At 31.3% G+C, this 11252-nt stretch overlaps 1 protein-coding gene and 1 long non-coding RNA gene across 2 annotated transcripts; one reads left to right on the forward strand and one right to left on the reverse strand.

The window, feature by feature from the left end:
- Window positions 1-32: 32 nt before the first annotated feature.
- Window positions 33-8669, forward strand: LOC127065036 (transmembrane protein 94). The gene is made up of 24 exons (XM_050996855.1): window positions 33-495; window positions 775-909; window positions 992-1128; window positions 1218-1411; window positions 1488-1958; window positions 2045-2206; window positions 2449-2552; window positions 2634-2722; window positions 2790-3027; window positions 3103-3196; window positions 3285-3502; window positions 3620-3855; window positions 3930-4054; window positions 4127-4275; window positions 4813-4947; window positions 5362-5505; window positions 5826-5970; window positions 6034-6242; window positions 6332-6506; window positions 6578-6823; window positions 6896-7136; window positions 7228-7321; window positions 7401-7562; window positions 7637-8669. Exons 1-24 carry the CDS (start codon window positions 329-331, stop codon window positions 7707-7709), a joined length of 4143 nt encoding a protein of 1380 aa, XP_050852812.1. The 5' UTR covers window positions 33-328; the 3' UTR covers window positions 7710-8669.
- Window positions 8003-10858, reverse strand: LOC127065050 (uncharacterized). The gene is made up of 2 exons (XR_007781938.1): window positions 10322-10858; window positions 8003-9265 (listed from the first exon to the last, which is right to left on the reverse strand). It is a non-coding gene; the product is annotated as an uncharacterized LOC127065050 (long non-coding RNA).
- Between the last annotated feature and the right edge of the window lie 394 nt (window positions 10859-11252).

Here is an 11252-nt window from a genome sequence, read left to right on the forward strand (position 1 = left end):
TTCGCGATTATTTTTAACTCGCGGTTAAGATACGTCAACCAATCACGTTCTTTGTGCTAATAATCGATTCATCGATTGGTTAGTTATTGGCTATGAATCGATATATTCAAGTCACATGACTTCCAACCAATAAGCATAATCGAATATCCAGCTTCTCTTTTGCCGCTACTACCTTTGGAGAAGGTTATTGTTTTTACAGTACTCCCACGCTTTTTTATCCCTACCATGAACTAAACACGGTAGTTGTCGATCGTTGCCCATTGTTGCTCATTGCGATTGCGGTGAAAAAATGTCTTATGTATACTTATTTCATTTTATAATTTAAAATATGGACAGTGAACGAATAAGGAACGACTCGCAAAAAACAAATGAAAATGTTGAAGATAGAAAATATAAGACAGATCTTGGATTGTCTACAACTGCGGCTTTGAGTATTTTACAAAGTGATATTAAATGCGTTTTACAAGATTACGAAGATGAATGCAGAAGAAACAAGTAATCGAATATTAAACGTTCCTCTTAACTGATTAATAATGTTCGATTGCATGTTATTTATTTAGGGTTAACTACAGTCCAGTTTGGTTAAGTGTCATTATTAAAACTTCAAATTAATCAAACATAGAAAAAGCTGACACAGCGCTGATCCAAAGGATTTGTTAAGACTTTTAAATGTCGACAATTTGTGCAATTTTTCTTTGAAAGTTCTATTTTGACTACTTGTTTATGTTATGATTATATGTTATATAATTTGACATATAACATATGTATGTTTAGAAGATACAAAGCTTGGCTGAAGGATGCATTACATCATCGTAGTCAATATACAACTCTTTGTTGGACATCAGCAATTGCATTGTTAATCAATGGGCTCACACTTATTATTATATATTTGTCTATAGGCGAAACATGGTACGAAATATAAAATATAGAATATCTTCATTTTATAAGCTATGTATTATGAATGTTGAAATATATAAATGTTCTATTATAGGTATTCAACACTGCCATATGAAGGATTAATCATTTGCTGCTTAACAATCTTAAATTTTATTCTAGTTGTGTCAGATAACAAATTACGTCATAATGAGATTCCTAGTAGAATTTATGTTCTTTTAAAACAACTTGAGAGTATGTTAATTTGTAGAACAATTATTATATACTTTATATACAATAGTAAAATTTATTTAAAGAATTAATTTTGTATTATTATATTTTAGATGCACAAGCTAGATGTAAATGGAATGTTGAAAATTATCCACATTTATGTACACCTCTATCACCATGTTTAACCTTACAATGGACATATCGCGATGGCCAAATAGTTAATTTACCTTGGGCATTACTAGTTGTTGGAGATATAATTGTGATGAAACCTGGTCAACAGTCCCCTGGTTATTGTGTTCCATATGATGTGAGTTTTCCATGAATTAACCTTTTTTTGTAAAGTAATAGCTTAATGATTTATGTACAATACTCTTTATTTCTAGGATCCTGATGCATCAGCTTTGCATACACGAGAAGTTTATAGCCCACCAGTCCATAGTGTAAATGAAATATTTTCCACACCACAATCAAGGCTACCATTGAAAAATAAGTTATACAAATTACAAGAAACTCCATATTTGACAAATCTTAGAATGGCTTTAGATCAGGCTCTTGACAGGCCTGTTACGTATCATAATCGCAAACGTTTTCTTGTGATGGTCTGTTATATAGAACAATTGGCCTATCCACTTATTTTAAGTATCATTGTGGCCATTAATTTGTTTCGTTACTTATATCTGTCAGAACTCTTTGGTATAGGAAGCTGGGTTGAAATGTTTCTATTACAACCAGTAGCAGTGACTCTTCCATTATTACCAGTAATTTTTCCTACTTGCTGGATTTTTTTAAACTGTATGGGAATGGCACGTTTTAAAGCTCTGTGCAAGCTTTATCAGTCTTCAAAGAAACTTCAGGTTAGACTTTTGTTTTTATAATATACAGCTATATAAAGTATCTTTTATAATATATACATCTTTTATAATAAAGATAATACATGTAGTTTGTAGATCCTTTCGAAGATGCAGATATTTCAACTCCAAGTCATCCTGAAATAATTTATAATTGGTTTGAATTGAAGGAACACTTTTTAAATATTCTTTGTGGAAAAGAGCATATGATGTCAAGATCTGCAAATATTCTTCATGTTTTGGGTTCTGTCACAGTATGTGGAATTATATATGTTAGATGTTAACACATCCATGGACACAACGTGAATAGATAATTTATGCACAGAAAAAGTCATGATATTTTGTAAAGTATGAAACATACAGGTCAGTTGTATAATCACAGTATATTTATATAGTATATTATTCAATAAGCACAAGTACTTTGAATATCCACGAATGTGTTAACATCATAACATATGAAGGTATCAAAAAGTCTTATAAAATATATGTATTTTAGGCATTATGTTGTGTAGATAAGAAAGGCATTCTTTCTTGGCCTAATCCAACTGCAGAAAAGGTTTTCTTCCTACATAATTCCAATACTTTATCAGCAGCTTCAAGGTGAATAATAAATATATTTGAATAATATGTAAAAATAACATAAAAAAACATGGGATTTACTATATAATTATTTTCTATTAGCACTGGCAGTTTAGCAAAAACAACAGAGCCTATGCCCAATGAGGAGAATACAAAAGAAATTTCCAATAGGGCATGTTATGTGCAACATGGTAATAATTTGTAATAATAAAAAAGTAAGAATCTTCATTATGATAATTTTTTTTTTTTTTTTTGCAGAGATATCTCATTCTACAGCAGAAGTATTGGATCTTACACATGACCATGCTTTACCATTTCGTTTGCAATTTGACGATCATTCTTGGAGACAACATTTAAATTCATTAAAACCTCTGGGTTTAGCAATTCTTTTGAACACATGTAATATGGAAACTCAAGAACATTATACTCAATTTTGTTGCCATGTTACTTGTGAAGCTGTTTATAACGAAAATCTTGTGCCGGTCACAAACAGACGGTATATTTTATAATTATATTATAATTTGCTGAGTCATGAAGAATTGTATTAGAATCTTTTTTCTTGTGTTGTTAGATGCCTATGCGAATTGGCGAAGCAAATTGGATTTCGAGATCAAGCACAAAAAATATTTCAATTAGAAAGGCAATTATCTACATTCAGACATGTGGTATGTTATAAACAGTTATAAAACAGCTCATTATATATATTTATTCTTGAACTTTTAATAAATATAATTGATTGATTTCAATTTATAGCAAGCAGACAAAGTTAAAAGAGATATTAAATTTGCACGATCTCTGAGTATTGCAACAAAGTTGAAATTTCCATTCCCGCATATGGTTGCTGTGGTGGTAAAAGAACGTAGCGGTGGTAGTCTACAATTGTTAACACAAGGTACTGCAGATATAATTCTTGATTCGTGCATTGAATTTTGGGACGGCCATGATCTTTGTCCCCTTTCTGCGTCTGATAGGTATATTTTTCACGATTCATCTTAATATATTAATTGTGACTTAATTCATCACAATAAGTTTACAAAACAGTTTCAATCATGTTTTCTATATAAATACGTTAATTGTGTATTTTTTAGGAAAAAAGTACAAGATTTTTATCAAAGAACAAGTTTAACATCATACTGTACTGCATTTGCTTATAGACCATTAACTAAAGGTGTTAATAAGAGAATGTCAGAAATATATATAGAACTTCCTGCAGACAGTAAACATTTATATACTCCGCACAGAAGTCCAACTCCCCTACCATGGGATTTTAGAAATGTTCTTGACCCTAAAATAAAAGGAATGCTTGGACAATTTCATTCTACAGGTAAAATTAGTATTTAATATATTTAGTATAAGTTATTATGTTCAAATGTATATTTATATATATTTTTATTACAGATTCCTTATTGTGTAATGAAAATAATGATGATGATGTAAATGATGTTGAAAGTTGTTTTGAACTTCAATGTAATCAAGTATTTATAGGAATGGTAACTATGCAGTATCAAGCTCAGACTGACATGGTAAAATATTGTGTTTGTTAATGAGATTATATCCATAAATTTATTTGTGTTTATCTATTACGTACTTACCAGGTCCAGTTGATTGAACAGTTAGAAAGGGCCTGCATAAGATTCGTTCATTTCAGTAAAGAGAATGAATTACGTTCTCGTGTATTCTCGGAAAAAATGGGACTTGAGAGTGGATGGAATTGTCACATATCATTGCTCACAGAAAGGACTAGGTAAATAATCATAATCTTATATATTTATTATTTGCAAATTTCTGGCTTTTTTTTTTGTAATGGGAAAAAGATTTAGTAAATAATTTAAAAAAGAAGTTTGAGGCATGTTCTTGTTTTGTGTATCTTATAAATGCACACGTATATATACATATAAACACTTATTTTTTTATATGTTTTTATTATTAACATTATTTGTTATATATTTTTTTTTTGTGAAATTTAACAATGATTGGTTCAATGCCATTAACAATTCATTAACTGGTTACAGTTGAATGTCACCTCTCTCAAGTGGTTTTATTAAAACAGAATTATTTAATTTATAAATTATGGACTTTTTTCATATAAGCAAAGTGCAATAGTATTCAGGTATTTTCATAAAATTGACAGTTCTGCATTTCAAAATATATCTAATAAATAAATTCATAGTAATCATGCACATATCCCATATTAGCAATAGCTACATGTTTTCTGTTATTTTATCAATTGACATTTATTAAATGCATAACTAAGCAAACGTAACTAACACGTCGATACCAGGTCAGAGAGTCCAGTGGGTTGTTGGGTGAGCCAGGCAGCAGCCATGTCCTCACCCACTCCCTCAACGCAATCCCATCAGCATAAATACTCTTGCATGGATGAGGCCAGCCACTTGCTTAATCGTATATCTCCTCGGTATGTTACACGTTATTTTTTATCATAAATACACTATCAATCATAAAGACTTTTTAAGATTTTATCTTATCATTTTTTCTGACTCATGGTAAGCTTAGAAAATGTCATTTCAGTATTTCAATAATATTAGTATATTTAATAAATAATATTAGAATAAAAAAAATGTTTATTATATTAATATAGTATTTTGTTCTTATTCAGTTTAGAATTAAATTTTAAACTTTACTTTTTTTTTTTATTTTAAACACAAACAAATAAAACTATTATGATATATATTGTATGAAATAGAGTATGTTCTATAATTCTGCAATGTAGCTGCTTTAATGTGCTTGCAATATGAAACTATTTATCCGCATAAAAAATATAAAAAATGTAATTGAATATTGCCTAATCGAATCTAATATTTTGTTATAGTAGTAACTTGGACAGCAGTCGAGCGATGAGTATGTCTGCACCAAGTGCTATAAATACCGATATATCTACCGTGAGATTTGAAGACGAACCCGCTGAATGGAACTATACCGGGCCAATTCAAGCCAAAAGCACCATGAGCCATAGGTTTACATTAATTTATTTAAAATTCGCCATTCTTTTTTTTTATGAATTATTGTAATTCGAATATCGTAATCTTTATGATTTATTTTGGTTTAAGATTTTAATTAACACTTGATTGAAAAAAGAACATTTTTTTTCCCCCCATTTTTTTTTCGTTCTTATGAAACAGTTTTACTTAGGTTCATTCACAACTCTTGCACTTATAACAAGTTATGTGCATGATTTATGAGTATGTTCTTTATTGCCATTTATAAATATTTTGCAGATTAATTATCAAGTTCATTTCTAAATGACGAAGTAATTTTTCAATAATCATGATACAGGGAACATGACACTGTTAGAAGCGAAAACAGTGTGCTCATGCACAGTGTTGATTTAGGATCTGGTCAGGAGGCTTGGCGATCTTTAAGTTGCCTTACTGATAGCACCGAGCAAAGTGCGCCCGTTCATTTTGATTTATCTAATCGAGTAAGTAAAATTTATAATTAAGATGTAAATTTTATCAATGATGAATCATATATTTTTCCGCAGGCTAAATTACCGCGAGGTATTGATAAAATACGACCTCATATAGAGTTAATAGATAATGTACCTTTGTTGGTATCTTTATTCACCGATTGCACTACTGCTGTAACGCGAGAAATGTTGCACATTATGCAAGATTATGGCGAAGTTGTATGCGTTCTTGGATCATCCGCTAATGCTGAAAATATGTCCATTTTTATGCAAGCCGATGCTGCGTAAGTCATGTTTTCAAGGGACGATACGTTTGAAATTTTAATTTACGTATTTTAATCGTACATTAAAAACTTTATTTTTATCTTTTTAGGGTTGCAGTAGAACCATTGTATCCACAAGTATGTCAAAAAATACCAGTATTGGCACAAACTAGGCCCGATCAAGGGCCATCTCCAGTTGACTTAAGTAGAGCTTTAAATTCTATTGCTTGTTCATTGAGCGTAAAACGCGAAGATCCAATTACTATTTTTCATCTTATCATGGAGGTGATTAGAACCTTTTTATTGTATTTCTAATAATAATAATAATGATTAACAATCGCATTTTCTCTCCTCAGGCACGTCATTATATGAAATGTTTATGGAATTGTGTACAATTTTGGTTGTGCTGTACAGTTACTCTTTCATTTGCACAAGCAATATCTGCTATTTTATTATTACCGCCTTTATTGTCTGTAAATCAAATTGTATGGTTAAGCTGTTTAATTATACCAGTTTTATCTATATCTATGATAGCTACTCCTATGGATTCTACTATAATGCAAAGAGCAACAGGAAAGAATCAATGCATAATAAACGGACAGGTAATAATACGTTTGTATTTTAATTTCATTTCATTTCAGGTTCTTAACAAATTAATTTTCTTTTATTTACAGGTTGCAATTTTTGTATTGTGGTGTTATGGTAGTAAATTCTTGCCTACTATTGTAACGGTAGTTTTATCACAGTATATTTCCTTTTTGGTTTTATGTCCGATGTATGTTACAACCGATTCTAAGTGTGTTTATATATATCCTGATTTACACGGGAAAGATATTTGGGGTGGTTGGGGTTCTAAGCCAAATGTTATGTTGGCAATACAGCATTTTGCTTTAGCAATATTAGTTTTACATTATGGTATATATCACGATATATACATTTTTATATATTCAATGTGATGGTAGTATTTTGGATTATATTTTAATTGTTTCTCTGTTTTTTCTTTTAGTAACGATATCAATAGGATTTGTACATAGAGAATATTCCATTTGGAAAAAAAGATCTACGAACAATTATTTGTGGTTTTTTAGCGCATTTATAATGTAAGTATCGCTATGATATTTTTTGTTTTGCGAAATCTTCGAAGAATTATGATTATGATAAGATTTGTAATATATTTAGAATCTGTGCACAAGCAGCATTCTCAGGGCATGTGTTCTGCCAATTTTTAAGAGAGGAGGGACCACAAATAGAAAATTTTTCACTACATCTACCATTATCGTACTTAATTTCTTTACCACTGGTTTTTGCAATTAATGAACTTGTTAAATGGCAAGAGATAAAGTAAGTAATTCATTCATTTATTTATTTCGAAAACATTACTGTATTTACAATTATATCTCATATTGTGTCCTCAGACTAAACGTTAGATATCAAAAAAGGGCCCGTTTGGAATTTGGTACAAAACTTGGGATGAATTCACCATTTTAAAGACTAATATTTTTCTAGATAGCAATGTGGGTACAAACATATAGTTTAATATAAAATAATTGCGTGCGATAGAATTTGATTGTACATACGTATAATCTTGAAAGCTATAAATTACGCATCCGTCATGGATAGATAATTTGTTTTCTGTAAACGCGAAAAGATCAGTTGTTTACTTAGAATAACAAATTTGTCTACACGTAGTTAAATTGAAAAAACTAACAATGTTATATGTTTATGTGGGTGCTTAATTAGTTATAAGACACATCGTTTCATAAAGTATAAATGCAACTTACTTGCTTTCTTCAGTATTGCGACTATTTTGCACAAAGATGCTGAGATTACACAAAAAGTAAAGTCCATATATTTAGAAGTACTTCATAATGCATAGTATTTTTGTTGTATCTTTAAAAAAGCATTTCAGCTGTAGAGATGTGAAAAATATTGGACAGTATGCATCTCCCATCGTGATTTTTTGTTCTTCGATCTCGAATTTTTTCTTTATCTTTTTTTTTTTTTAAATTCATATGTTACGACTTTTTTGAATATATTTATAAAAGTCCTTTAAGAAAATTTTGCTTAATTCGATATGATTTACCAGTATATCTCATGGGAGACGAAATCTGGACCAATCATTTAAATATCCTCATGATAATGCCATTACGAGTTTTCTATATTAATGTACGTGCTGTTATGATAAAAATTGTTTCGAAATAAAACGTGTGATAAGAGTGAAGCAAATGACGAAAACATTACTACGTTTTGAGAAGCAATAGTGCAAATCATGCCCAGGAGAAATTATTATATTGCGATCTCACGTTTTTGCCAACTATCAGATATTTACGATGATGTTTAACGCGTTAACGAGCAATCTTATTTAAAATCTATGAATATGACTGACTGTAAGTTATCTTCAAATTGAATACAGACTTTTTGTAAATAAATATTCATTTTTCGAAAAGACGATTGTCGCTCTCGTTGAAAAGATGACGGTAATTGTTGACAAATCCATTTTTCTAATCAGTTTCCTCCTTTTCTATATCTCCAATTTTTATTTCTATTTCTATTAAATCTATCTCTTTTTCTTCCTTTCTTTTTCTCCGGTGATTTCAACGAATAATTTCACTTTCTCTTATAAACTATTATCCCATATTGTTATCGATTTAAACGTATATACGTAAAGAGTCACGCGAGAACAGCCGCAAGCGGTAAAAACGTACACGTTTTTAAAATAATAATATGAATAGAATAAAGAGCGATTTGTTCGGAAATTCATGTTCGAACATTCGACCAGCGGAGATTCGAAGTCGGTATTATACATACATACATACATATATGATTAAACGAGTGTGTCAAGTTGCAAGGGAATAAAGCCGTGCGTGCATCTCCGTCACCTTGCATTCGGTACGGCCGAAGTATGTGCAGGCTGTGCTGACTGCACGAATTGCACGAGTTGCACGCGATGTGCTCGCGATAAAGGTGTGTCCATATGTGTTCACCTAACGTTCATGTATCTAAGTACCCAAATATCCGCAACTTTTATGACATCTAAATGATTCCTAAAACGATTTTTTTCTGTTCGAATGAATTTGCTTTCTTTCTTTTTCTCTCTTTCTTTTTTTCTTCCTTTTCTCTCTCTTTCTTTCTCTCTCTCTCTCTTTTTTTTTTAATACAATGATACAATGATAACAGATATTGTTGCGTCATTAAAAATTATTGAAACTGATTATAAAAATGTGCTTTCTCATTTTGTCGATTCGTTACTCTTTCGACGACAAGTTTTGCGATTAGAGCTTGCGGTTGCGACAGAAATCACAGGGTGGCTGATAACGGAGTTCAAAAAACTATGCATCAGACAAGTCTCGCGACGCGATAAGGGCCGGTACATGTTGACTTAGGAGTCTACGCTCTGTCGGCGTGGACTTTGCGTTCGGAGCTGACAATGAGTCAAGTTGAATCAGGTATCGTGCTGTTGTTTCGCCTTGTCGAGCGACTGTGCAAGAGTAACAAGGAAACAACCTGTTGCACGATAATTCGTGTTTTACTTTGCCTTCGATGGAATTTTGAAGAACGGTCCTTCCGCGAACGAATCGTTGTTCTATCAATGAATCTATATATTATATTTTATTTTATTATTGTTATTATTATTCTTATCGTTAATTTTAAGAGAAAGAATTAGATGTAATATTTATCTTTTTAGTTATCCGTTTTCTTTCTTTTTTTCTCTTTCTTTTTTTTTTTTTCTTAGAGCGGAGAACAAGACACGTGTCGCGTGAAATCAAATCGATCAAGAAAATGTCTTTCTTCCTTTCTTTTTTTTCGCTCTTTTAATATTCTATGACCCGGATTGTACATAATGTAAAATCGCATAAACGTCCGATCGCAAAGTCAACATTTGTTCGGCATACTCGAAGTATTTCGAAATGTATATATGCACGCGGGCTTGGTTTAGCTGATGCAACTGCGTGTTCTAAATTATACCGAGAAAATGGTGAACAAGAAGAGACTTAGTCTTACATTTCCAAATCTTGGTACGAATCGACAAATTTTTTTTTTTAGGATTTTAAGCATTCTCGAAAGTAGGAATGATAACGTTAAATAAATAACTAAATTACCTATTGACCGTACTCGCGATGCTCGGAAAGATGAAATAATCCGTTAAAATCGTATGAGATAAATATCCTCGTCCTCGTTTCAGGCACGATTCTTGCGCGAACTATTTTCAAACGATACCTTCCCCTCGTTCTTCACGAATTTTAGCGGAGAAGGACGTTCTATTTAGAAAGATACACTTTCTCAATAGCTTGAAAAACATTATTCTAACCGAATATCCGTGCATGTTTTTCTCACACTTTTGCAATAAACGCGTCGTATGCACTTATTCATTTACAACACGTTAATACGTTTATACACTTATACGATTCACACGTTTATCGATTTCTAAGTTCGCGTTCGCGAGAATTAGAAAAGAATTTATACAAGTAAAGGATTATCAACGATTGATATCAAGAACATCGATATCAAGGAAATATATCAAAAATTTAAGAAAATATTCTCCATTAAATCGAAACTATATAATTTTTATTGTACTATATAAGATATCGCGAAATAGAATTTTCCGCAAATGATCGTCGTACTCGACCATTCTAATGATCCTAATGATAAAAAAGGGCATATTATAATAAATATGTATATATATATATATATATATATATATATATATATATATATACATATAGATGTTAATGAAAAAAATATAAAAAGAAAAATCATATAAAAATTTCTATGTAAGCGAAAAGATTTCTATGATTAAAAACACGATACTTGGTGTAAAGTTCAGCACGACTATCGGAAAACTATCATCACCGTACGCGAAACTATTTGTAAGAGTAATAGGAAAACGCGGCGCTTGTCTATGTCGGGCGCTAGTTGCCTGCGTAGTACTCGGTGGTGGGGAGCATGGCGTGCCTTCTTAAAGCTTCGCGGTTTTTTCAAAAGCAGCCTGCGATCCCCACCCTGTGCTGCGCTTTTCGTCTTCTCCAATCC

The sequence above is a fragment of the Vespula vulgaris genome, chromosome 7 (assembly GCF_905475345.1).
Source record: "Vespula vulgaris chromosome 7, iyVesVulg1.1, whole genome shotgun sequence".
NCBI classification, from domain to species: domain Eukaryota; kingdom Metazoa; phylum Arthropoda; class Insecta; order Hymenoptera; family Vespidae; genus Vespula; species Vespula vulgaris.